At 37.8% G+C, this 27,848-nt stretch overlaps 1 protein-coding gene across 6 annotated transcripts in view; it reads left to right on the forward strand.

Annotated features, from left to right (window-relative positions):
* LRP6 (LDL receptor related protein 6) overlaps window positions 1-27,848 on the forward strand; it is a 151,182-nt gene that overhangs the window by 99,835 nt on the left and 23,499 nt on the right. For all 6 annotated transcript variants that reach the window (XM_078338294.1, XM_078338296.1, XM_002752136.6 and 3 more), the window contains 9 exons: window positions 139-355; window positions 844-1,133; window positions 3,031-3,257; window positions 5,477-5,661; window positions 6,291-6,617; window positions 14,376-14,578; window positions 16,307-16,518; window positions 17,796-17,986; window positions 26,719-26,928. In XM_078338294.1, coding sequence (XP_078194420.1) covers window positions 139-355; window positions 844-1,133; window positions 3,031-3,257; window positions 5,477-5,661; window positions 6,291-6,617; window positions 14,376-14,578; window positions 16,307-16,518; window positions 17,796-17,986; window positions 26,719-26,928 — 2,062 coding nt within the window. The remainder of the gene's footprint in view (window positions 1-138; window positions 356-843; window positions 1,134-3,030; window positions 3,258-5,476; window positions 5,662-6,290; window positions 6,618-14,375; window positions 14,579-16,306; window positions 16,519-17,795; window positions 17,987-26,718; window positions 26,929-27,848) is intronic.

The raw sequence follows: 27,848 nt of genomic DNA on the forward strand, positions 1-27,848 counted from the left end.
TCATGTTGTCATTTTGAGAAAGCATTGTTATCCAAGATAACGCTTGGATTTTTGTACAGCAGGTAGTTGGATTTGTCATTTTTACATGAAGAATAAATACATACTTCATCCTCTTCTCTTTTGAATTTAAACCTGAAGGTTGTAAATACTGATGGCTCTGGGAGACGCGTATTAGTGGAAGACAAAATTCCTCACATATTTGGATTTACTTTGTTGGGTGACTACGTTTACTGGACTGACTGGCAGAGGCGTAGCATTGAAAGAGTACATAAACGAAGTGCAGAGAGGGAAGTTATCATAGATCAGCTGCCTGACCTCATGGGCCTAAAGGCCACAAATGTTCATCGAGTGATTGGTAAGTAACTCCAAAGCTTTCTCAGGAATGGAAAAAGATGGAAATACTCAGCAGTGTAAATTATTGATGTTTTGTGGCAATTTAGAAACCCCCCTCCTTTTTTTTTTTTTTTTTTTTTTTCCTTTTATACTGAGAAGGGACCTTTTAAATGTTGGTTTACTACTCTGGTTACCCAGTTTGAATTGAAGGGCTCAATCCACATACACAGGCACATGCATACCTTCATCAAAAGAATTCAGTCTGATTGTATGAATAATGTACCTTATTTTAAAGCTTACTATGGGCATAAAAGGAAAATATTTCACCATGCTTTTACTCCCTGTTAATCTGTATATTGCTTGTTTGTGACATTAGAATTGAAACTCGAGATTGGGAGCAGACATAATCATAGGCATTTGTGAACTATACTCCAGTAATTTAAAAGTGAAAATATGTTGAATGTGTCAATGTGTGTGTCCTTCTATGCCCTTTTATAATTAATCTTTTAGGTTCCAACCCCTGTGCGGAGGAAAATGGGGGATGTAGCCATCTCTGCCTCTATAGACCTCAGGGCCTTCGCTGTGCTTGCCCTATTGGCTTCGAACTCATCAGTGACATGAAGACCTGCATTGTCCCAGAGGCTTTCCTTTTGTTTTCACGGAGAGCAGATATCAGACGAATTTCTTTGGAAACAAACAATAACAATGTGGCTATTCCACTCACTGGTGTCAAGGAAGCTTCTGCTTTGGATTTTGATGTGACAGACAACCGAATTTACTGGACTGATATATCACTCAAGGTTAGCAAAAGAATTGTAATATTAAATCTAGGGACTAAAAGGGAGAACTTCTAGAATTTCTGAATCTTCATGCCATGACCTACTTCCCTCATTGCTTGACAGGCAGAGTTCACCAAAAACCTTTAAGGTTTTGTTTTGTGTGTGTGTTTTGTTTGTTTATTTTTTTTTTTTTTGAGATGAAGTCTTGCTGTGTTGCCCAGGCTGGAGTGCAGCTGCATGATATCGGCACACTGCAACCTCTGCCTCCCAGGTTCAAGTGATTCTCCTGCCTCAGCTTCCTGAATAGCTGGGACTAGCAGCCCACCACGCCCAGCTAATTTTTGTATTTTTAGTAGAGACAGAGTTTCACCATACTGGCCAGGCTTGTCTCGAACTCCTGACCTTGTAATCCATGTACCTTGGCCTCCCAAAGTGCTGGGATTACAGGCGTGAGCCACCATGCCTAGACCAAAACCCTTAAGTTTTTAAGTGAAGGAGAAGACCCATTCAATATTTTATTAGCTGCTTTTTAATATAACATACTTTGTCAGAGTTTGTTAAACCACAAGCCATAGTCTTCCTCTACTTTCTTCCATTTGAAAATGATGAATGACGTTTTCTGCAATTAGCTGAGTAAGAAAATGTGTTATTCACATAAAATGGCTATTGATTTACTTTAAACAAAAAGTCTTGATTTACTTTAAACAAAGTTTTAGGGCTTCACTGAGGCGGAAAAGGCCTATAATGAGTTATTCTTTATTTTCTTCTTCCTGCAGTAGTTACTGAAAAGAATACCAGGATGGTCAGAGAGAGGAAGCTCTAGACCTATAAATCTGAAGAATAATCTTTTCTTCCAGATTGTTTAGGGCTTGTTTCAGATAACTCGTGTAAACTTTTTTGTAATATGCAATGACGCGGGGTATAGGTGTCAGTGTTGGATTCTAATGGTGTTCAGTTAAATTTATTAAGTGAGTAAATGAAACCAATCTTGGTTTGCATGAGGTGATCTTCTAAATTTCCTCATCTTGAAAATAGGACGGTGGCCAGGTGTGGTGGATCATGCCTGTAATCCCAGCACTTTGGTAGGCTGAGGCAGGAGGATCACCTGTCAGGAGTTTGAGACCAGCCTTGCCAACACGACAAAATCTAGTCTACTAAAAATACAAAAATCACCTGGGTGTGGTGGTGCACACCTGTAATCCCAACTACTCAGGAGACTGAGGCACAAGGATCACTTGAACCTTGGAGGTGGAGGTTACAGTGAACCGAGATCGTGACGCTGCAGTCTAGCCTGTGTGACAGTGAGATTCCATCTCAAAAAAAAAAAAAAAGAAAAAAGAAAAAGAAAGAAAGAAAGAAAATAGGGGTAATGCTATACTTGCAGAACTATTGTATTAAATGAGAAAATCTATGGACACAAAGTACTTAGGATAGTACTTTATAAGATGTAGTATCTATGATTAGTTTGATATATTATTTTAAAAAATTTTAAGGGATTCAGAGCTATAATGGTAGTATGATAACAGTTACATTATTTTATATGGTAGGGATTATGAGTTGGCATATCTTAAGCACTTTTAGAAAATTGACTACTAGGTAGGATCTGTAGCATTGTGGTCACAGCTTTCCACTTGATTACTGATATATTTTAAAAGTCATTCTGCTGTTAGAACCAAATTTTTGGTTTTTTAGTGTTTTAAAATTTCCCCTGAATTGGCAATAAAACTTGAAGTTGCATTTCTTAGAGATTGACATCAAATTTTTCTGTACTTTCAAGTAATGTGAATTTTATTAGGAAATAGTATGCCTCTTGGCACTTCTGGATCCTCTTGCCCCTGACAAAAAGCAAACCAAACCTTCTTTCTGGATAGAGTTTAAACTTACGCCATATGACTTACTTGTTCATTGTATTTTGCAGACCATCAGCAGAGCCTTTATGAATGGCAGTGCTCTGGAACACGTGGTAGAATTCGGCTTGGATTATCCAGAAGGCATGGCAGTAGACTGGCTTGGGAAGAACTTGTACTGGGCAGACACAGGAACAAATCGAATTGAGGTGTCAAAGTTGGATGGGCAGCACCGACAAGTTTTGGTGTGGAAAGACCTAGATAGTCCCAGAGCTCTAGCATTGGACCCTGCCGAAGGGTAAACAGCTTTACATGTGCATTCTTTGCAACTACATTTTGGGGAACATGGCATAGTTATAGATGATATCTTAGTGTCTTGATACTTATTAGGAATCTGACAACTTAATGATAGATGAACTTTTAAAAAAAAATTATTAATTGAGATTTTGCTGATTTGAATAAATAATTACTAGCTAATTTTACTTTTGTCCTAATTAACTTTAGATGAAGAAAGAGGGGAATGGATTAATAATCACATGTTACTGATGAGTAATTGATATGTTAGGTATATATATACCAACAGGTATCATCCATCTATAGTTGCTTGCACTTCTTCCCAGTTATGCTAGATTCCAAACCTATTGAAGTAAACCTGCTGCAACAAATATTATGAGCTAAGAAAAAATTACATTTAAAAAGCTTTATTGCAGAGTATTTATTAATTCAAAATGGATAGTTTAGTTTGATCATATTATAAACTAGCAGTAGCTTTGGTGTTACAGGATAAACTAAACTGTTTACAACATGACGTTTTTCAAGGGCAGGTGTTCCTTCTTATAAGAGTCAGCAAATTTTTTAAAGCCAGCAGTTAAGAAATCTGAAATTTGAGGAAACATTCCACTTTTAAAAGAAGTCAACAGGCCGGGTGTGGTGGCTCATACCAGCACTTTGGGAGGCCGAGGCAGGTGGATCACAAGGTCAGGAGTTTGAGACCAGCCTGGCCAACATGATAAAACCCCGTATCTACAAAAAATACAAAAAAATTAGCCAGGTATGGTGGCATGTGCCTGTAGTTCCAGCTACTTGGGAGGCTGAGGCAGGAGAATTGCTTGAACCCAGGAGGCAGAGGTTGCAGTGAACCGAGATCGCGCCACTGCCCTCCAGCCTGGGTGACAGAGCAAGACTCCACCTTAAAAAAAAAAAGTCAACAGTGTATACATATAAATACGTTTACTATATTTGTAATTTAAAATAGTTTCCCCGAAATCACATTGATTCCATTATTAGCTAGTAATTCATCTAGTTAGAAGGCCGTTATCAAAGACAGCTTTTCTGCACTGACATAGATTGTGGTGATTTTTGCTCTAACATTAGCTGCCAGACAGATAAATCTAATAGTTAGAACTAAAGACTCTAGTATTGGTTGGTGCTGGCAAGTATGAAATTTTCTCACTGTTGTTTGTCTTTGGCTCTTGTGGTGTGCACATGCCTGTCAGCTGACAAGTGGAAATGGATGTAAAGCCAGGAAACCTTCAGTTTTCAGAAAAGCATGTTCATACATTGTTACCAAGTTAGCCATCAGCTGACAGGCTGATGAGTGAATGTCTATCCTCAGGTATTTCATGAGAGCCCGCACGTGAAGTGCTTTTTTAGTTCCAGTATTCAAGAGTCTCAAAAACTAGCACCTCATATTTGAAAGGGTGTTTGGCCAAGGATTAGGTTCTAGTTCTAGCTCTGTCATGTAACTGGCTTGAAGACATTAGATAAATCGTTCACATTTCTTGTGGTGTTTTGGCCTCTTCATCTATAAAAAAGCCTGTACTGTAGGATTGCTGTAAGATGAACGTGCAAAACTCAAAAAAGGAAAATAAAAGCAAAATAAGTATTCTAAAATTTCAGAGATTATAGTGGTAGTGGACACATCAAGCGATGATTTCTTGTTCATACCATATAGTATGCTCCCTTGGACTGTATGACCAAATACATTTTCGAGCTTTGCTTTTGACTTCAGTTAAAGGCTTAGTATTTATACTTACCTTTTATGTACTTCTGCAGCTTATTTTGAGGAAGAGTTGATTATACAAGTCAAAAAGTAAGTTCAGCATATTGAAAACTCAAATTACTTAATATTCAGAAATACATACAAATATTTTACTCAGAAGTGAACAAGAGTCTGACACCAGAAGGAGCTTTAAACCTTTGCTGTTTTTTTGAATATTAGTTTTATAAATGCCAGTGCTGCAATAAACTGTTGGTTTATTTCCAGTTCGTAACTTTGGATGGAACAAATTTATTGGAAAGACTAAGGAAAGCTGACTCACTTCCTTTTTGGGATATGGAAAAAAATACTTAGTTTAGGGAGCCAAAATAATTGAAAGCATTGTAGCCATGATTTTGTTTTACCCATTTCCTTGATTTGCCATATATTTTCTTTAAATTTATTTAGTTACTATGCATGAATATAACCTTTTCCCCAGATAATAAAAAAATGTTAAATATCTATTGTTTTGAATTTAGATTTATGTATTGGACTGAATGGGGTGGAAAACCTAAGATAGACAGAGCTGCAATGGATGGAAGTGAACGTACTACCTTAGTTCCAAATGTGGGGCGGGCAAACGGCCTGACTATTGATTATGCTAAAAGGAGGCTTTATTGGACAGACCTGGACACCAACTTAATAGAATCTTCAAATATGCTTGGTAAGCTTTACTACTTTTTACTCAGACAGACAGTATATTCTTTCCATGTAAAAATTTTTGGCTGCTATTTATCATTGGTTAGATACTTTGAATACAACTTCATATGAATGTGTCCATTCTTCTTCTGTTTTGGAATTGTATTCTGTTGTTATTATTAATAGTGATCCAGGTACTTGGATTCACCCTTTATTATGTGAAAGTTTCATTATTACTGGGCTTGTAATGAAATTTATAACTCCCTGGAGACCCCTGAAAGGACTTTTTGTACCAGTAAAATATGTATATTTTCATCTTTTTCTCCTATAGTTCAAGGAAAAATGAACTATAGACCCTTACGTAGAGAAAATAAAACCACATTTAAAGTAGACCACTTGCAAAAATTTTAGGAAACCTAGTGATTCAAAGCAGAAATATAAGTTTGAAGCATGGGGTCAGACTGCACATGGATTGATTTCAGAGAACTGGTCTGGTTTTAGAATTGCTTTTAAATACATTATTCTGTTTTAAATTGCTTACAGATATGTTTTATGTTAGGTTTTTTTTTTTTTTTTTTTTTTTGCCAACAAGACACTTGTATTCTCACGTTTCATCACACTGCTTCTCCCTGTCTACTGCCTTTCCAAAAATAGGACTCAACCGTGAAGTTATAGCAGATGACTTGCCTCATCCTTTTGGCTTAACTCAGTACCAAGATTATATCTACTGGACAGACTGGAGCCGACGCAGCATTGAGCGTGCCAACAAAACCAGTGGCCAAAACCGCACCATCATTCAGGGCCATTTGGATTATGTGATGGACATCCTCGTCTTTCACTCCTCTCGACAGTCAGGGTGGAATGAATGTGCTTCCAGCAATGGGCACTGCTCCCACCTCTGCTTGGCTGTGCCAGTTGGGGGTTTTGTTTGTGGATGCCCTGCCCACTACTCTCTTAATGCTGACAACAAGACTTGTAGTGGTAAGCTGCATTTCCCTCCAAAGCAAGCTAGAATTAGAGAAAGCAACATTTTCAAAGTACTTTAGTGTATGTTCTTTCTAAAGTAAAACATTTTGGAAATCCCGAAGGGGTTATTTGTTTAGTTAAATGGTAGGGGAATGCAAGTTTTTGTTGCTTACTACTTGTTTGATGATAGCAATTTGATGTTATAGAAAAATTAAGTCTTAGGCTGGTGCATTGTCTTATGTCCGTAATCCCAACACTTTGGGAAGTTAAGGTGGGAGGGTTGCATAAGCTCAGGAGTTCAAGACCAGCCTAGGCAATATAGCAAGACCTTGTCTCTACAAAAAATAAATCAGCCAAGGTGGTGGTGCACACCTCAGTTTCACCTGCTCAGGAGGGTGAGGTGAGAGCATCACTTGGTCCCAGGAGATTGAGGCTGCAATGAGCCATGATCACATCACTGCACTCCAGCCTGGGTGACATAGAGAGACTCTTTCATTAAAAAAAGGAAAAATTAAGTCTTTTACCCTTGGATGTTAAATGTTAAGTACAAAATTTGCATGCTGTCAAGCATCATATTTATTTATTATAAAGGAAGGGAAGAGCAGTACAAACAGTAAAACAGAATCCTAAAACACAACTTACTTGTCCTTTGAAGTGCATCAAGTAGGAGAATCATAAAAAATTTAAGTGTTTAACAGGCCATACAGAAAATACGCATGAGAGCACGTGACCCGGTATAAAGTATAGTTGATAGGAAACTGAAGAGAACATGCTATGAACATAGTAGGCAGTTGCAATTTAGTTGAAGCTGTTACCAGATGTTTTCATTCAGTCCTGAATCTAGATTTTTTTGTGTGTAACTCCCTCATCTCCCGGTTTTTAAATACCGGCAAGTACACACACACACTAATAACAAAGTATGTAACAAAACATTGTCAGCTAGGGGAAACCTGGTTTATAACTTAAATATATATTTGAAGGGGCCCATTTCTTGGTGGATAGACAAGAACAAATTGGTAGATGTGATTAAGAAATAAGTAGATTAGATCAGAGAGAGTAGATTTTGGGAGAGGTAGGGTATGGGTCAATATGGTGGATGTAACAAACTGCTAAGGATATTCGAAATAATTAACTATCAACATGACTTTCTGTTGTGCTTGAGAGAATGTGTCAGAAATCCCATAGGAAAAATTTGGTCTATTCTGATACCAACTTCAGTTGTGAAAGAGAAAGAACACAAGCATATAGTGGAATGATTAAGAGGTTATGCTTTGGAATCTTTGCCAAACGTTAGCTTTTTGCGTTACACAAATTAATAAATTCTTTAAGCCTTGTTTCTCATTGGTGAAATTGGAATAATAATAGTAACTGCTGTGTAGGGTTGTTGTAAAGATTAAAGTTGATACATGATCTGAATTTCTGGGGAGAAAATGCAGTATCAGGGAAGTCAGACCAGTGTGGTAACGCAGGTAGGCCTGGACAGTAGTGGTGGCAGCAGCATGTTTGTTGATGAAGAGAAGGTGATGGATTCAAGATATATTTTGAAGCTGGAATAAGCAGAAGTTATTAATGAGTTCCATGTGGGAAAGAAAGGGAGGAAGCAAGGATGACCTCTATTGTGTGTCATAGATGATGGACTATAATCAGAGAAGAGACATGTGGTTGGAGATACTAAGTTTGGAATTGCCAGGATACATTTAAAATGAATGAGGTTACCTAAAGAGAAGGTGTAGTGCAAGAGCCAGCGACTTTCTCAGGCTTTGTGGGTGTTCAGGCTGTCATACTTGCTGAACTCTGCACAGCTTTCACTGTGGTAATGTGAGAGCAGCCTTAGGCAATACATTTTGAAAATGGAAGTGGCTGAATTCTAGTCAAACTTTATTACAGAAACAGGCAGCAGGCCAGATTTGACTTGTGGGCCATAACCCCCATCAGGCCATAACTCCCCGTGATGGAGAGAAAAGAAGGCAGTTGGTAAACCGTGCGACTCTGGTTGAGGAGGGGATGTTAACAAAGCACATTGAGAAGTGGCAACCAGAGAGGTAAGAGGAAAAGCAGGAGAAAATAGAGGCATGGAAGACAGAGATAAGGTTGTTTCAAAAATGAACTCTGTTGAATGCTGTGAAGTTGAGTCAGGGGAGGTCTAAAATAGTATGCATTGGATTTTCTGGGTAAGGTGGTTATTAGCAACCCTGAAGAGACTTATTTCAGGGAAATAATGGTGAAATGCAGAAAGCCGTAGATTAAAACATGAATGGAAAAAAGGAAAGGACAGTAACATATATGGACATCTCTTTTGAGAAGATTGGCTTTGAATGGAAGGAGAAAATGAGGTAATAATGGAGGAAGGAGGTAAAAGAATACAGAATGACTGTTTGAGATCACTGTCTTAGCTGCTTATACCCATGCTCGTTGGAATTACTGCTGAGTGTCCCTAATATCTTGTCTGTTAGCTGCATTTCTCAGATACATCAGCAGTGTTTCAAGAGACTTCTCATTTTTTTATAATGAGTACTTATATTTATAAAGATGTATTCAATTCCAAGGCATAAGAGTTTAACACAAAACACTTGCCCTTAAAATTTTTCTAACGTTGTGTAATTGACTCCTTGACCTGTTATAAAAGGTAAATCAGATCATGTTTCTGTGTTTAAAAACCTTACAATGGCTCTGCATTTCACACAGAATAAAAACCCAGTTCTTACAGTGGCCTGCTAGGTCCTAATGACCTACACCGCACATTTCATAACCCCTCTTCACTCTTACGTCCCACCACACAGTTTTCTTCTCTAACCTCAGCTTTTACTCTTGTCTCCCTTGCTTTCTTCACGACAGCCTTAATGGCCTCATTGCTGGTTTTAGGTAGGCTAGGTACCCCCACCTCATGCCTGTTACACTCCTTGTTTCATCAGTATGGAGTGTTCTTGCATATATTTACACAGATAGCCCTCACCTCTAAGTCTTTGCTTAATTGTTTCCATCATAGTGACACCTGGTCTGTGCTATTTAAAATTAAAATTATGCTGCCATCCTGTCAAGCATTGCCAGTGCCCCTTATGTGTACTTTTTCTTTTTCCCGTAGCACTTTCACCCTTTTATATATTATGTAATTTATACACTCTACTATTTAGATAACTCCCATCTTTATTTATTGCTTATTGTCTGTCTGTTGGAATATCAACTCCATGAAGAAACAATTTTTTTTCTGTTTTCTTTGTTGACATATCTTAACATGCGTTAGAATAACACAGTACGTGGTAGAAACTCAAGAAATTATTGTTAAATAAATGAATGAAGAAGCAAGGCAAGATCTGGAAAAACATGTATGCTCTTTTACCCAACAGCTTTTTGACCTTGGAAAAATGATTTAATCTTTCTTTTTCCTTTCTTTTTTTGGAGACAGAGTCTCACTCTGTCACCCAGGCTGGTGTAAAGTGGTATGATCTTGGCTCACTGCAACCTCTATCTCCCAGGTTCAGGCAATTCTCCTGTCTCAACCTCCTGAGCAGTTGGGATTACAAGCACGTACCATGGTGCCTGGCTCATTCTTTTATCTTTTTAGTAGAGAGGGGATTTCACCATGTTGGTCAGGCTGGTCTTAAACACCTGACTTTAGGTGATCCACCTGTGTCGGCCTCTCAAAGTGCTGGGAATACAGGCGTGAGCCACTGCGCCAGCCTAACCTTTCTGATCCTTAGTGCATTCACCTATCAAATAGAGATAATAATTTTGTGGATTAAATAACATTTAGTATGATATGTAATATATTGGAGGTCCTAAATAAGTTTTTATTTCTTTTCCTTCCCTTGTCTCAAATAATTTTATTCTCTTGCTTTAAAAGTCATAGCTACAAGTTTATGTCACTCAGTGCTTCTTTCTGGCTTTATTTCCCCTCTTTTTAAGAGTTCAGGTTTTACTGTGTTGCCCAGGTTGGACTTGAACTCCTGGGCTCAAGCAGTCCTTCTACGTCAGTCTCCCTAGTTGCTGGGACTACAAGCCCATGCCACTGCACCAGGCTCTGTTGCTTGTTTCTTTATATATCACTGTAATGAGTATTGAACACTTGTTACATGCTGGACATTACTTCAGCCATTGGAAAATATAGCAGTGAGTGAAATTCAATGGGACAGATAACAAACTGAATAAATTATATCGGGGTTAGGTGGCAGTAAGTATAATGAAGAAATCTAAAGAGCAAGAAAGGGTGATAGTGGCAGGGACTGCAGTGTTAAGTAGGGTGATTAGCGAAGTTCTTACTGAAAAAGTGACATGTCAAGAACTAAAGGAAGTGAGGAAAGAGCTATGTGGATGTCTGGGAAAAGACCTCTCTAGCAAAGAGGGCTAGTAAATGCAAAAGGTCTTGGGGGAAAATGTCCAGCATGTTAGAGGGACACCTAGGAAGCTAATGTTGCTGGAATGAAGTGAAGAGATTAGATCAGAGAGGAAATGGGAAGCCAAATTGTGTAATCCTTTGTTCAGTACTGAAGTGGCCTCTGTGGCACCTTTGTGCAAACTGGAAAAAGATGTTTCCTCTGGGCAGATTTAGCCCTATGGTACATGGCATGGCTCAGCAAGTGTGGACTGGATTTCAGTTTCTACTCAGTGCCCCTGGCACACTGCACAAATGGCACAGTCATACATGGTGGGCTTGGCCTTATAGTTTAGTCTATTCTTACTCAGGAGCAACACCTTTATCTAAGCTACAGGTGAACACAAACGCCTTCAGAAGAGAATTGAAAAGCTCCCTCATACGTACATTTCATCCTCCAGGTTCTCTGCTGTCTTCATTTTGGGAATGCGAGACTGAGACAACCAGATGAGGTTGTTGTTAAAGCACCATTCTGAGGGAAATGTGGGAGAGGTGGTTAGAGTTTACATAAATTTGATAGGGTGGGTTTAGGCTTTTTAAATGGCTTATTTTCTGTCATTTTAAGCACTTACTGACTTCAAAATAAGGCAGAATATTAGCTGGCTCTTAGAAATAAACAGTTAATTTATAATTTTTAATGTATTTGAGTAGACTTTTAGAAACAAGCATTTATTTGGAGCCACATGTGGCCTTTATCTTAATCCACATTTTTAGAACAAGATCTATACCTAATTGTGGAATCTTATTGAAGGTTAAAATTTTACTTGGAAAAGAGAGTACCCAGCAAAATATACTAGGAGCCACATATATATTTGATTAAGTGCTTCCCAGAAGAAAGAAAATTGGGGAACTAAAACTCTGGGGTCTTTTTTCTAAGTCTTTTAAACATAAGGGGTTCTTGCTATGTCATTCAGGCTGGTCTTAAACTCCCGGCCTCAATTGATCTTGCCTCAGCCTCCCAAAGGACTAGTATTACAGGCATGAGCCACTGCTTCCAGCCAATTTAGAATCTTAAAAACTTTTTTTCTTGGTTTACTAAGAAAGTAGTACTGCCAAAATATAATTCTTTTAAAATAAAAACAATAGTGGGAAGCTTTTTAGCTATTCTCTGATGCGTTCTTACTACTTGAAGCATGGACTCTATAAAAATTGCTAAAAGTTGTTAAATCAATGTATAAATATAATGGACTCCAGATAATGGAAACTTCTAGTAGGATCATTGGGATAACTTTCTAAGTCTTCCAAGCTGAGTGTGACTTTTTAACTAATGAAGAACTTAAATAAATCAGAATTGCAGTTTTGTAAATACCAAGTTTCTTTGTGAGTACTGAGTTCCTTTGGGATTTAAGCCAGTATTCATTTGAGTGTAAATGTAAAATAAACTGAGAGACCACAAATAATGGAACTGTGAAGAATGGGGAATAGGAGGAAATAAAACAATGAGTCCTGACTTGGCTCTATATGTTTACTATCCTCAGAAGGACAAAATTCTCCTGGATTTAGGTGATGACTGAGCACCAAGAAAATAGAGTATAATTATGAAACATGTAAAAATATTTCAATGAAGATTTAAAAAATGGCATTAGACTTTGACGTGGTTGGTAGTCTCTCAAAAGTCATTCTTTTCTAGATGTTTTCCTGTATTAAAGATGACTGCAGAGTGATAAGAGGACTAGTCCCTGAGAAAGGAAAATGTGCTGTCTTTGTTGCATTTTCCCATTTCATGAATTTAGGGCATCAACACAGAATATATTTTGTTTTGTTTTGTTTTTGAGACAGAGTCTTGCTTTGTTGCCCAGGCTGTAGTGCAATGGCGCAATCTCAGCTCACTGCAATCTCCACCTCCCAGGCTCAAGTGATTCTCCTGCCTCAGCCTCCCAAGTAGCTGAGATTGCAGGTGCACGCCACCATGCCTGGCTAATTTTTGTATTTTTAATAGAGACGGGATTTCATCATATTGGCCAGGCTGATCTGGAATTCCTGAGAATTACAGGTGTAAGCCACTGCGCCTGGCCTAAAAAATAAAGAATATTTTTTAGTGAAAATATAAAGATTTTATGAGGATTAGAAATAATGAATATAAAGTATATTTGTTTATTTTCATGCTGTTGATAAAAACATACCTGAAACTGGGAACAAAAAGAGGTTTAATTGGACTTACAGTTCCACAGGCTGGGGAGGCCTTAGAATCATGGTGGAAGGCAAAAGGCACTTCTTACCTGGCGGCAAGAGACAATTGAGAAAGAAGCAAAAGTGGAAACCCCTGATAAACCCATCAGATCTCGTGAGACTTATTCACTACCATTAGAATAGCATGGGAAAGACCAGCCCCATGATTCAGTTACCTCCCCCTGGGTCCCTCCCACAGTGTGGGAATTGTGGGGGTACAATTCAAGTTGAGATTTGGGTGGGGACACAGTCAAACTATATCATAAGGCATCTATTATTCGTTTTTGTAAGTTTTATCTGCTCCCTTTCCATGCCGTCATCACATATAAAAGAAAATAATATCTGCACTCCATAAGGGTTTAATGCCTGTTATTACCAAGTTTATTACTGCTACTACTGGTAATAAACAATAGTTATTTTAAATTTATGCCTGGGTGCAGTGGCTCTGCCTATAATCCCAGCAGTTTGGGAGGCCCAGATGGGAGGATTGCTTGAGCCCAGGAGTTTGAGACCAGCCTAGGCAACATAGCGAGACATCATCTCTATTAAGTTTTTATAAAAATTTTAAGTGATTAAAAATATATTAAATATTTACATTTATATAGTGCCTTACAGTTTTTAAAGTATTTTCATGTATGTCGTAAAATTCTCGTAGTAATTCAGTGAAAGGGACAAGATGACTATAACCTTTATTTTACTGCTGAGTAAACTTTGGCCTAGAGAGGCTCAGTGACTTACTTAAGATCAAATGAGAAGGCTGAGACTAAAATCAGCCTTCTTTTTCTTTCCCTTGAGATGGGTCTTGCCCTGTCACGTGTAAAATCCGTCTGTAAGTTTCTGCTTTAACTTAGGCAAGCCCAGGCTTCCTGCCACCCACTAGACAGAATAGGTTAAGGGTTATTCACTTGGTAGACCAGGAGAATTTTGTAAATTTTTATCAAATGCCTCATGGAAATAAAGTTTTCTGTGGTATCTCTGTGGACAAGATGGAGAAAAATAGGGTATGTGGCTGTGTCATTAGGTAAATTCATAACTGATTTGGTAACCAGAGTGCTGATTAGTGTTACTCTGAAGAGAGTTTTTGAGGGCATGCCAAACAATTCTGTCCTCAGCCTTAGGTCTTCAACATCTATGTCTGTTTTGTGTGAAATATATACAACAGGCTGATCAAATCATTGGATGATAGAGGATGTAGAGTAACTAGATTTCAGATTTTCTCTTTTCCTCCTTTTAAGCTCCTACCACTTTCCTGCTCTTCAGTCAAAAGAGTGCCATCAACCGCATGGTGATTGATGAACAACAGAGCCCTGACATCATCCTTCCCATCCACAGCCTTCGGAATGTCCGGGCCATTGACTATGACCCACTGGACAAGCAACTCTATTGGATTGACTCCCGACAAAACATGATCCGAAAGGCACAAGAAGATGGCAGCCAGGTAATTGAGAGCTTCGTTCAAAATTCATTTCTCCTGACTAATAACTGGACTCACCAAGCATCCTGTTTCACTTGTTTTGACTCTGCTTAAGTATGTGTGTATGAAACTGAAATTCTGGATCCAGTAGCTTATTTTTTTCTTCTGACGATATTTTCTTTGAGTAAGCAATTGTTTGATTATGATATTATGATGAAAATTGTTAGGCTTACTTAAGCTGTTATATTGGTAATGGCTTTGTTACTGCCCCTACATTTCTTTATGAAGTCTGTTTCCTTACATTTCTGTTTGTATGGAGTATTAGAAGCCTTGACACAGTCCTTGGTTCTGATACCAGCTCTATTCCTCACTGGGATTCTTACGAACTTTTTTTTAGCTGGAAAGAATGGAAAGCATATAGCTCTTATGTGTTATGTAATAGGAATACAATAACAGTTACACTACTAATTAACTATTAGTAGTTAATAACTATTATTTAAAAGGTTTGGATATGAAACATAACACAGTCTCAGTAAGATTAAAAACATCTAACATGTAATTAATCCAGTGGGTTGTATTAGTCTTAATTATTTGGTAATGTGGAATGGGAATGAGGATATTGTTAATCTTACCCATTTGCATGCCAGTTATGGATTTCTATACCATTATCTATACTTCTTTGCTTTCGTTCTATGGCTAAGCCCTGTTAGACTGTGATTACAGTACTATAAATAATTACTTGTTGTCGTCCTTATCGCAGTGATAATAAGTCGTATCTTGAATGTATTAAAATTTAGGGAAGTTAGAGTGCCATTTTTCACTCTGTCTCATCTTACAGTAAAGAGCAAGGAGGTGATATATCTACAGCTGCCGAGAGAGCATTTAGGGTATAGTCATAGCTGTATGTTCTAGATGGACTTTCCACCACATAGGCCAGGACTGATGGGCTGATAACAGATAGAAATTAAATTTATTACACAGCTAACTACATGGCAAATAAATTAGATAACCTCATTAAGGAATATGTTACTTCAGAGATACCCATTAGTAAGCTATAATTCGGATTTAACAAATAGACAAAGCCTCTTTTTTTGCTTGACTTTATTTTTTTTAAAAATTACATGTGTAGAGCTGAAGATCAGAAAAGGACGTGATGGATTTGATTTGTAACCTTTACTAGTTGCCCTTATCACTTAGGGCAGCGTTTCTCAAATTAAGCGCTGTGGTCATTTTGGGCTGGATAATTGTTGTGAGGGGCTGCTCCGAATACTGTAGGATGTGTAACAGCCTCCCTAGCCTCTGCCCACTAGATACCAGTTATATTCCGAGTCGTGACAGTAAAAAATGTCTTCAAACATTGCCAAATGACCATGGCAGGGCAATATTGCCTCTAGTTGCAAACTGCTGCTTTAGAGGTATTTCTAGGGTATGGTTTTAGCCACGGTTGTCTCCAGTTTGCAGAAGAGAGTTGCTACCTTCTCACTCCCATCTCTTAAGGCATTTTCGGGTTCTTGGAGCAGCTAATCTGACCTTAGCTCTTTTTCAACAGCAGGATAACCCAAGATATGTTGGAAATGTGTATTAACAAAGAAGCACATTACCCATAAAAAAAGGTATCAGTAAGAAATACTCCTTAAGACTTGAGAGAGCCTTCTTAGCTGTGTGCCCATGTAGGTATAAGCAATGTGAGTGATTGTCTCAGGGTTATTTAATCTAGAGTTTAATTTTCTGTGTATTTCTTTTCTTCCCTAGGGCTTTACTGTGGTTGTGAGCTCTGTTCCGAGTCAGAACCTGGAAATACAACCTTATGACCTCAGCATTGATATTTACAGCCGCTATATCTACTGGACTTGTGAGGCTGCCAATGTCATTAATGTGACAAGATTAGATGGGAGATCAATTGGAGTGGTGCTAAAAGGCGAGCAGGACAGACCTCGAGCCATTGTGGTAAACCCAGAGAAAGGGTATGTTACTAAAGTGGCTTTCAGATGCTGTGGCTTCTGAGACCTGCCTCAGCCTTCTTTTTCAGCCGTTACTTATTTACCTTTAAGTGTCCTGTGTGCCAGCAAACAACTCAGTCTTCTCTATCCATTTGTCCCTGCATTATCTTAACAATTTCCAGTACTTTTCTCTGATTTCACTGCCCAGGCTTTCTTTCCTGGGCCACGACTGGTTTAATTCTAAGTCTTACCTATGCCTTCAGGACCATTTCAACTGCCACGTCCTCCAGGAAGTTTTCTTTGATCTACCTCATCCCAGACAGCTATGATTTCTCCCCCCTTCTGAATACTTAGCACTCCATATCTATGCCTAAGCTATACTTAGTCCTTTCCAGTTTACCTTACATTTAATTATTTTTTAGTCTTGTATTTACCACTAGACGTCAGTTTTCTTTATGATGAGAACTAATATGTTTTCATTCATTTAATGCAGAGCTTTGCATTTAATAAATACTCAATGCTCAGTCGTATCTGAGTGAATGATAAGGTATTCAGCAAGGAAAATAGCTTACTTCAAAAGAGTTAGAGGAAAAGGATGAAATGGAGAAGTTAAATATAAGAACTTATTTATATATGACTTCTTTTTAGTTATTAAATAGATTAGAGAATTTAAACTTTGTGTTTAGGTGTCTCTAGTCACTGATCTTTAATTCATTGTGTTATTCTGAAAACATATGTATACCTAAGTCTAACACTATTCTATTAATCTATGAAAGCTTCCTAATAACTTCTGTGTACCTTTGTTGCTACTATTAAAAGTATCCCATGACCTTTTGAAAATGTAAATATATAAATATATAAAAATAAGTATTTATATATCTAGATTTTCAGCACAAGGTCTGGCTCTATCACCCAGGCTAGAGTGCAGTGACAACAACGTCAGCTCACTGCAACCTGTGCCTCCTGGGTTCAAGTGATCCTCCCACCTCAGCCTTCTAGCTGGGACTACAGGCACACGCCACCACGCCTAGCTAATTTTTGTGGTATTTTTTTGTAGAAATGGGGTTTTGCCGTGTTGTCCAGGCTGGTCTCTAACTCATAAGCTTAAGCAATCCCCCTGCCTTGACCTTCCAAAGTGCTGAGATTATAGGCATGAGCCACTATGCCTGGCCAAAAAATACATATTTTAAAACATTTAAAAAGATTTAAAAATATTCTACCTCTATTTGTCTTAATAAGAATATTCTTGTTTTATGTGGTTTCTCACTCCAGTAACTAATTTTTTCCTCCTTTCCCTCTAGGTATATGTATTTTACCAATCTTCAGGAAAGGTCTCCTAAAATTGAACGGGCTGCTTTGGATGGGACAGAACGGGAGGTCCTCTTTTTCAGTGGCTTAAGTAAACCAGTTGCTTTAGCTCTTGATAGCAGGCTGGGCAAGCTCTTTTGGGCCGATTCAGATCTCCGGCGAATTGAAAGCAGTGATCTCTCAGGTACCCAAGAAATATGTTTTCTTATTTTAATTAGAGTTTTTAAGATGATTCATCTGTTGTGTTTTTCTTGCATCATATTTTTTTGGGCACGTTTCCTGGCAGTTTTATTCATTATATGTAGTCATCAGGTTGGTTGGTGAAGAGCTTTTTCTTCAACCATCAACGTGATTACTCCTTTGTTATGTAGTTACCCACCAGTCTTCATCTTGGCTCTGTAAGTAATGTATTTCTAATGCATCTCTTCTCCTTTCCTGCGTCTCCTGCTCCAGGTTATGTTCTCCTCATCTCTGGCCAAATCCTAGTCTCTGGTTGATGTCCCTGCCGTTTTTTCCCGTAAAAGTTTATACATGGCTCCTAAATTTTCTGAAACATGGTTTTAATGTCACTGCTTTCCTTAAAAAAATCTTCACGGTAGTTTTGTAAACTGTAGGAAAAAAGTCTAGTTGCACTCTTAAGTTGGCATAAGTTGGTATTCACCTTTCACAACCTCTTCGTGGCCTTTACCTTTCTGGTATTTTAACCAAATTAAATCATTTGTTGGTCTTAAGATATACTTTTACTTTCACATTTCTCTGCAATCTTCTGTCTGTAATTATAGTTACCTCCTCTGTCTACGATTTCTGATGTCATATACTCTGTGTTGGCCTCACTAGTGATCAGATAAATGAAATTAAAATATTATACTATTTGTGTCTGACACAAAAAGTATAAAACATGGCAAAAATATGTTAATGTTGATTATTGCCTATCGTTGGCCAGTATAGTAGAAAATGATATGCCCTCATGTGCTTTGGTGGAAGCGGAAATTGATAGAGCCTTTTTAGAGGACAATTTGCCAGTAATAATCAAAATTTAAAATATGCATTCCTTTTGATCTGGTGATTTCCTTTGTAGATAGCTGTCTTAGAGAAATACTGACCCAAGTGCACAAGGGTATTTACTGAGCATTATTCATGATAGTCCTTCATGGAGAAATACATTCTATTATATCAGTGTATGGAATATTACATTCATTCAAAAGAATCTAGGATGTACTGGCGTGACTGATTTTTTAAAATTAAATTTTATAAAAATGCTTAAGATCTAGTTTTGTTTAAAATTTAAAACCATGTAATATATACACAGTGTATGTATACATACCGTTAAGAAATGTGGAAACTCAGGCCAGGAGTGGTGGCTCATGCCTGTAATCCCAGCACACTGGGAGGCCAAAGCAGGTGGATCACCTGAGGTCAGGAGTTTGAGATCAGCCTGGCCAATGTGGCAAAACACTGTGTCTACTAAAAATACAAAAATTAGCCAGTTGTGGTGGCGCATGCCTGTAATCCCAGCTACTTGGGAGGCTGAGGCAGAAGAATCACTTGAACCTGGGAGGCAGAGGTTGCAGTGAGCCAGTATCATGCCACTGCACTCCAGCCTGGGTTATGGAACGAGACTCCATCTCAAAAACAAAAAAAAGAAATGTGGGAACTTCTGATCTCAGATTCTTTAACAAAGGAAGAAAGAGAGAAGAGGGAGGGAGGGGAGATAGGAGAAGGGAAGAGAAAGAAAGAGGCATATATGTCAGTATTTTTCTCAAGACATAAGAAACAAGTATATCTCAAGAAAAGTCTGGAGCATTAGCATTCTAAAATGCTAAGACTGCTTATTCCTGTATCATGTACATTTTTGTATGTTTGAATTTATAACGTTTTAAATCTTTTTCACGTTTGTTATTTTTTAAAGAATGTTGTCTTCATGTTCAGATGCCTCCCTTCCATTATGTATTCTCTGATTCCAGACAGTTATGCACACACTTAATGCATGTTGAGTTATATACCTGGTATAGTATATTCTTTCCCTCATCTGATCTCCTTTGTCTCTTAAATCACCTCTAATTTGTACATTAGTTATTTATGTCAGTATTTTTAGCTCTTTTTTTTTTTTGTGAGACAGGATTTTGCCCTGTCACCGAGGCTGGAGTGCAGCGGTGTGATCATAGCTCATTGCAGCCTCAATCTCCTCATCCTCAGTTCAAGCAGTCTGCCTGCCTCCGCTTCCTGAGTAGCTGGGATTATGGGCACACACCACCACACCCTGCTAATTTTATTTTTGTAGAGATGGGGGTCTTGTTGTGTTACTCAGGCTAGTCTCAAACTCCTGGGCTCAAGTGCTTCCGTCTCCCAAAGCTCTGGCATTACAGACGTGAGCCACCATGCCTGGCAGGCAGTTGTCTGTGATAAAGCTCTTCACAAAAACGTTTCATTGAGTATGATTAATTTTGTCCCACTGCTGCGGTGAGCCATGATCATGATTGCACCACTGCATTCCAGCCTGGCCAATAAAGCTGAGACCCTGTCTCAAAAAATAACCCAAAAATTGGTAACTTGAAAGTTTATTGAGGTTTAGAAGTTCCTTATACATTCCGGATGTGAATCCTTTGTCAAGATATATACTGCATATATCTCCCAGTTTGTGATTTACCTTTTTTATTCTCCCAGTAGTATCTTTAGATGAAAAGAAAGGTCTTAATTTTAATGTAGTACAGTTCATTAATTTTCTTTTTATGGTCAACACCTTTTATGTTGTTTAAGAAATCTTTATGAGGGTTGAGGGATGTGAAATTACTTAATGGGTATACTGTACACAGGTTTTACACTAAAAGCTCAGATTCCACACTTGTAGATACAACATATATATGTTGTATGTTAAAACTTGACTTGTATTCCATAAATATATAGAAATAGGAAAAGAGAAAGAAATATTTGTCTTCTGCAAAGGTGCAAAGATGTTTTATTTCTTTTTTTTCCCCTAAAATTTCTTCATTTGACTTTTCTTGAGATCTGTAATCCATCTGGAATTGATTTTGGTGTGTACTGTGAGGCAGGGGTTAAAATGTATTTTTTTTCCATATTACTGTTTGATTTGCATCGTTTATTGGAAAGACTGTCCTTTCTCTACTACCCTGCAGTATCACCTTGGTCATAAATGAGGTGACTATATTTGTGTGAGTTTGTTTCTAGACTCTGATGGTTCCTTGGTCACTTTGCCTTTACTCATGTGATATTATACTGTCTTAATTATTATAACTGTAATAGAGTCATCTATGTCTTTAGTGTTTTTCAGGATTACCTTGGCTATTGTTAACACCCTTCAGTTTCTATACACATTGTAGAATCATCTTGTGAGTTTCCCCTTCCAAAAAAACACATACTAAGATGTTCATTTGATCTGCATTTAATTGATAGTTTAGAGAGAATTATTATCTTTATAACATTAATCTTCTAAACCATGAACATGGTAAATCTCCCCGTTTAGTTAGATCGTTAATTTCTCTTAATGTTTTGTAGTTTTCAGCAGAGGTCTTGCCTGTCCTTCATTAGAGTTATTATTCCTTGGTATTTGGTGCTTTTAAATGCTAGTGGTAAAGAATATTCTAAACTTTTAATATTTTATTTTCTAATTGTGCCTGGAATATGGAAATAAGTTTCTTTTTTCCTCCTTCTAGGATATTGAGCTTGTACCACAGAACCTTGCTAAGTATACTTATCTTTAGGATTTTTTTACGTTACAGAATCATGTTTCTACAAATAATGAGAGTTGTGTTTTTTTCTTTCTAGTCCTTTTCTCTTTTTTGCCTTATTTTACTGGCTGGGGCACCCAAATACAGTGTTGAATAGGATGATAATAGAATCCTTGTTTTTGTTTTTTTCTTGGTCTTGGAGAAGTATTCAGTACTTTGTGATTGAATGTTCTTTGCTAAGATTTTTCTGTAGATAACCTTTGTCAAATTAAGGAATTTCCTTACTTTCCCCAGTATACTCAGTTAAATAAAATCTAGCATGATATATTATTCTTTTTATTTATTGATGGATTTGATTTGCTAATTTTTTAATCTGTGCTCATGAGAAGGAATACCTTATAATTTTCCTTTCTTATCATGTATTTGGTGTTTTGCCATTAAGGCTATGTTGGCCACATAAAAAGAAATGTTTCCTTTTTTTCTTTTTCTTTTTTTTTTTTTTTTTGAGATGGAATTTCAGTCTTGCTGCCCAGGCTGGAGTACAATGGCACGATCTTGGCTTACCACAACCTCTGCCTCCCAGATTCAAGCAAATCTCCTGCCTCAGCCTCATGAGCAGCTAAGATTACAGACATGCGCCACCACGCCCGGCTAATTTTTCGTGTTTTTAGTAGAGGCAGGGTTTCTCCATTTTGGTCAGGCTGGTCCGGAACTCCTGACCTCAGGTGATCCACCTGCCTCGGCTTTTCAAAGTGCTGGAATTACAGGCCTGAGCCACTGTGCCTGGCCCCTCTTTTTCTATTCTCTGAAAAAGGTTACTGTCAAGTTGATTTTTTTTTTCTTACATATTTATGGACAATTATGCTTTTTTCCTGACACCTTTTTCTATTTTCTATTTGTAGCCACCCACATAGCCTTTTATAGTGAGTTGCATCCAGTGCATGCTTAGTTTGTTGAATAAATAAGCTTGTCTTTTTCTTGTTGGTCCCAGTAGCTTACTTATTTTTTTACCAGCATCAAAGTAGACCAGGTCCTTACCATGGCTGGGGTCCTGCAGTGACATTATTGACTTCCCTTTTTATCTGGTTGTCTACCTCAGACCATCGTTTCATTATCACTAACTAATCTTAAAAATCATTCTGTTTTTATTGTTTAAAATTGATTTTAATTTTCATTAAAGTAATACACGTAAATATTATGGATATTAAATTGTTCTACCTCGCTCGTAACAAAAAACAAGTCTACTGCTCTACTCTTGCTGCTCTCAGGTCCCATGATTAGAAGCATTCAAATTTACTTTCACTTATTTTAAAATACTCTTGCTTAAAAATGCTGTTTCTTGATTTTTCAGTTTTAGACATTAAACATTGACTTCCTTTGGAAGACTAAGATTTTGCTATTTTAAACCATATGTCCCCAAAATACACATGCGAATTTTCCTTCCATCCTCCCAGCATAGTTATGAACTTTCCAGAATTCAAGATACAAGTTTGCAAATACAAAAAACCCACCTGAACTAGTGCCATGATTTTTAAAGTTCAGACTTAATTACTTATTATTTATGGCTATGAACATATTACTATTAGGTATATTTCTTTTTAAAACTTTTTTCCTCTCTGCAGTTAATACTTGTGTAATATAAGTAATTGTTTCAGTAAATGCAGATGCATCAAGCAATCCATTTATTTGTCTTTGAAATTGAAAGCATCTCTCTGAGATTTCTTCATCATCTTGCTCCAGTCTGGATTTGCTAGACTTCTAGGCTGACTTCATTTCTCCATTAGCCTGGACATATACTTAGCCATTCTCCTTGGTGCTGAACCCTCTATTTCCTGGACTCTGTTTCTTCTGCTTAACTCTCTTTTCTTAATAGAGACCATTTTTAGCAGCTTCTTTAAAGGGGGGCTCATAAAAAGTTAAAATTCTCGGTCTTGTTTGAATGTTTTTTTCATCCTCATGCTTGGTTGATTAATTTGTTTTCATGTTTTGTAGCTATTTTCTCTCAGAATTTTGAAAATAAAACTCCATTGTCTTTGAGCATCTTGTGTCATTGGGAAGTTTGATATGAGTGTAATTCCAGTCTTTGTATGCTATCCTTTCCTTTTTCCTCCAGAAGCTGTTAGCATGTTCTTTCCCTCCAATGCCTAGAATTTGATCATGTGCCTTTGTTTGATTCCTCCCTTCTTTTCTTTTTTCTTCTCCTCTCCCCTCCCCCTTCCACTTCCCATGTCTTTTCTTTCTGTTCCTTTCTCCTTCTCCTTCCCATTCTTTCCCTTCTACTTCCTTTTTAGTCCTTTTCCCCTGGATCTTGGGGAAGCATTCAATACTTTGTGATTAGATATTCTTTGCTAAGGTTTTTCTGTGATTAATTATTGTCAAATTAAGGAATTTACCTTCTTTTCCCAGTTTGCTGGAATAAATAAAATTTAGCACGATACATTATTCTTTTTATTTATTGGATTTGATTTGCTAATGTTTTAAGATTTTTTTTAATCAGCCGGGCGCAGTGGCTCACGCCTGTAATCCCAGCCCTTTGGGAGGCCTAGGCAGGGGGATCACTGGGGGTCAGGAGTTCAAGACCAGCCTGGCCAACATGATGAATCCCTGTCTCTACTAAAAATACAAAAAGTAGCCAGGCATCTGTTATTCCAGCTACTCAGGAGGCTGAGGCAGGAGAACTGTTTGAAACCAGAAGGTGGAGGTTGCAGTAAGCCGAGATCGCACCACTATACTCCAGCCTGGGTGAAAGAGTAAAACTCCATCTCAAAAAAAAAAAAAAAAGATTTTTTTATTTTAATCTATGCTCATGCTTCCCCTTCCCTCTTCCCCTTTCCCTTCTAATTGAACTTCTTACTAGGTGAGTCCTTTCTGTCTAGAAATCTGTACCTCGAATTCTGGAATGTTTTCTTGTGTTGTTTCTTAGATAATTTATTTTTCATTTTCTCATTTTGGAGTTTTTATTTTTATGGTCGACCTTCTTGACAGCAGCTGTATTTTTCTCACCTGTTACCCATCCCTTTGTGTTTTTGTTATACTTTCTGAGGAGAGCTTCTCAAATCTGTCTCCCAACCCTCTTGTTGCATTTTTCTTTTAAATATTTGGTTATCATGTTTTTAATTTCCAAGGGCTGTTTTTTGTTCTTTGAATGCTCTGCCCCCTAAAGGCAGCCTATTCTTTAGGGTTTTTTATTGGTAGCGATTTGTTTTCTTTTGCTTTTGTGTCTTTTTCTCCAAGTTTCTTTGTTGTGTTTGTCTTGGACTTCAAATGTAAAGATAGAGGTTTTCTTTAAATATTTGGTGATTCTTAGTTGTCTGTTTGTATTTAGTATGAGACATTAAAAATACTGAGAACGTTGCTGCTGTTAGTGACAAAAGGTTTCTTTTAGAGATCTAGCTGTTTTCTAATGGGTCTCCCAGGTGACATCATCTGAAGTTCTTTTCTCTTGGGTACTTCAGGGTTTTTAAGTTGTTTTTGTTTTTCCTTTAGGGAAACCTTCTAGTCTCCTGCAGGAGACGAAAAGGGCTACCTGATGTTCTGGGTGTTGGGAATGGTGTCCCCAATTGGAAAGTAGGCTTTTAAATAATTCCTCTACGACATCCCTGTCACAATATCTCTTTGCCTTTGCCGGGTATATTAAACTCTAGTTCAACCTCTTTGGAAAGGATTATCTTTAGTTTTCTGCCAAACAAAAGGAGGAGATCCAGGAGCTGTATAACTTCTTATACATATTTTTAATTAATTCTTCATTCAGCCCGGCCGCATAACTTACCTCTGTTCCATTCTAAAATACCTGGTGCTTCCAGTTCCTGAGCTAATCGATTTCATTGTTAGTCTCACTGGATGTCTGCATTTAGCTTTCTCTGGACTCCTGTGTCATTGTCCCTGGTTTGTCTGTTCTCCAACTTCCAAAACTTATGTAACTTTCCTGCTCTCTTCTATTCTTCTGCCTTCTTTTTCCTTATGTGTTTATACCTTAAAAGTTATGTTTTTTAAATTTCTTCCTTTCTTTTATTTTTTTATTTTTTTTATTTTTTTTGAGACAGGGTCTCACTCTGTCACGCAGGCTGGAGTGCAGTGGCATGTTCTTGGCTCACTAGAGCCTTGACCTCCCTGGCTCAAGCAATTCTCCCACCTAAGCCTCCTGAGTAGCTGGGACTACAGGCGCATACCACCATGCCTGGCTAGCCTTTGTATTTTTTGTAGAGATGGTCTTTTACCATGTTGCCCAGGCTGATTTCAAACTCCTAGGCTCAAGTGATCCTTCTGCCTCAGCCTCCCAAATTGCTGAGATTACAGGTGTGTGCCACTGCACCCGGCCTAAAATTTTTCAAATCCACCATATTAGTAGAGTTTTAGGAGGGAACATAAGTAAACTTGTACTTAGCCTACAATGGATCTGAATGTTGACTGAGGCGGTGCCTTCTCATCTAATATCTCCTCTCTCCACTTTTCTTCATTTATTAAAAGTTGGCATTATGCTTTCCTTTTTCCTGGAACTTTCCTTGGTATTTCCAAAATACCAGGTAATGTCTTTCTTTGAGTGAACTTATGACTTAGGAACCATGAAAACTTTCTATAAATATTTGAAGGACTGTTATGAAAAAGACAGAAGGAATGAGGGTATTTTTGCTTTTTGAGTGAGGGAGAACAGATGAATAATGCAAGGCGAGGAGTATAAACACAGATTTTAGCCCACTGTATAAAAGAACTTTCTCACTACCCCACAATAGCAGAAGTTGCCTCTTCAGAGTCTGGACGACTCTGTGTCTGGGATGATTGGAAATAATTCTTACCTTGGGACGAGTCAGTAATTTTTTTCTGTGTTCTGAGGAGCCAAGTGGGGTGAGAGTGAAGCTGTTATTCATAGATGCCTCAGGTGTACTCAGAACTCTGAGTTCACCACCACTGCTCCTCCAGAGAAGTGCCATTTTTATCTGTTATATACATAATTTAGGGTTTTTCAAACTACTATTCTAAGTTCTTTTCTGCATTTCTATTAACAAAGTAAATACTGCATATTGGGCACTTAGTTGCCCTTGGTTCCACATCAGTGTCTAGTTTATTACCTGTTTTCTAGTGTCTGTATGCCTTAGCGTGATTTTTAAGTTTTGTGATAGAGAGCTTATTTTTTCTTTTCTATACATTTAGAATCTAACTGGTAGGAAATAATTATCAAAAGTATAACATAACCCACATGAGTCATTTCTGTTGAATTTTTTCCTTTTCCAAGGTGCTAACCGGATAGTACTAGAAGACTCCAATATCTTGCAGCCTGTGGGTCTTACTGTGTTTGAAAACTGGCTCTATTGGATTGATAAACAGCAACAAATGATTGAAAAAATTGACATGACAGGTCGAGAGGGTAGAACCAAAGTCCAGGCTCGAATTGCCCAGCTTAGTGACATTCATGCAGTAAAGGAGCTGAACCTTCAAGAATACAGTAAGTGTAGATGGGATAAAGCTAATTAGAGGACTTGTGTGTTGTAAGAAATTAATATGTACACTTTTGTATATTTTTAAACTCTTTTTCCTTTAAGATTTTCATGTACTTGTAGTTTTACCTTTTTTTTTTGGAACTCTTCATGCCTTTTTTTTTGAGATGGCATCTTGCTCTGCTCTGTGACCCAGGCTGGAGTGCAATGGCAAGATCTTGGCTCACTGCAGTCTCTGCCTCCTGGGCTCAAGCGATTCTTGAACCCAGTGCCTGAGCCTCCAGAGTAGCTGGGATTACAGGTGTGTGCCACCATGCCTGGCTAGTGTGTGTGTGTGTGTGTGTATTTTTAATAGAAGCAGGGTTTCACCATATTGGCCAGGCTGGTCTCAAATACCTGACCTCAACTGATCCACTCATCTCAGCCTTCCAAAGTGCTGGGATTACAGGCATGATCCACTGTGCCCAGTGTCTTCATGCTTTTAAAGCCTTATGTCAGACTCACTCAGGAGCTTTTCCAAATTAAACATAATCTCATAAACCAGAAATGGGGGAAAGGCATAGTGTTGCTCATTAAAAAAGAATATTTCCTGGTACAACAGTGACTGCTTATCATGCCTTGTTTTTCTCTTCTTCAGTTCCTTTGAGAATACTGATAATATAAAGCGTATATTTATTTTCTTCCCTCTCTATACTTCTCCCATAGCTTGAAAAAAAAAATAAAAATTATATAAGGATGAGCATAGTTATAATGGGTTAACATTGTTCTTAAGCAAAACAAACTAAAAATAGTGTGTAAACATAGAGGAGACTGTGTTTAATCAGTAAATGTTTGGGTTTTTTCCCTTCCTTTTAGATAAATATTTCAATTCCCAGCTTAGAAAAACAGCCATCTCCAGGAGCCCCAGGGAAAAAAAAAAGAGAGAAAA

The sequence above is a fragment of the Callithrix jacchus genome, chromosome 9, assembly GCF_049354715.1.
Source record: "Callithrix jacchus isolate 240 chromosome 9, calJac240_pri, whole genome shotgun sequence".
Taxonomy (NCBI): domain Eukaryota; kingdom Metazoa; phylum Chordata; class Mammalia; order Primates; family Cebidae; genus Callithrix; species Callithrix jacchus.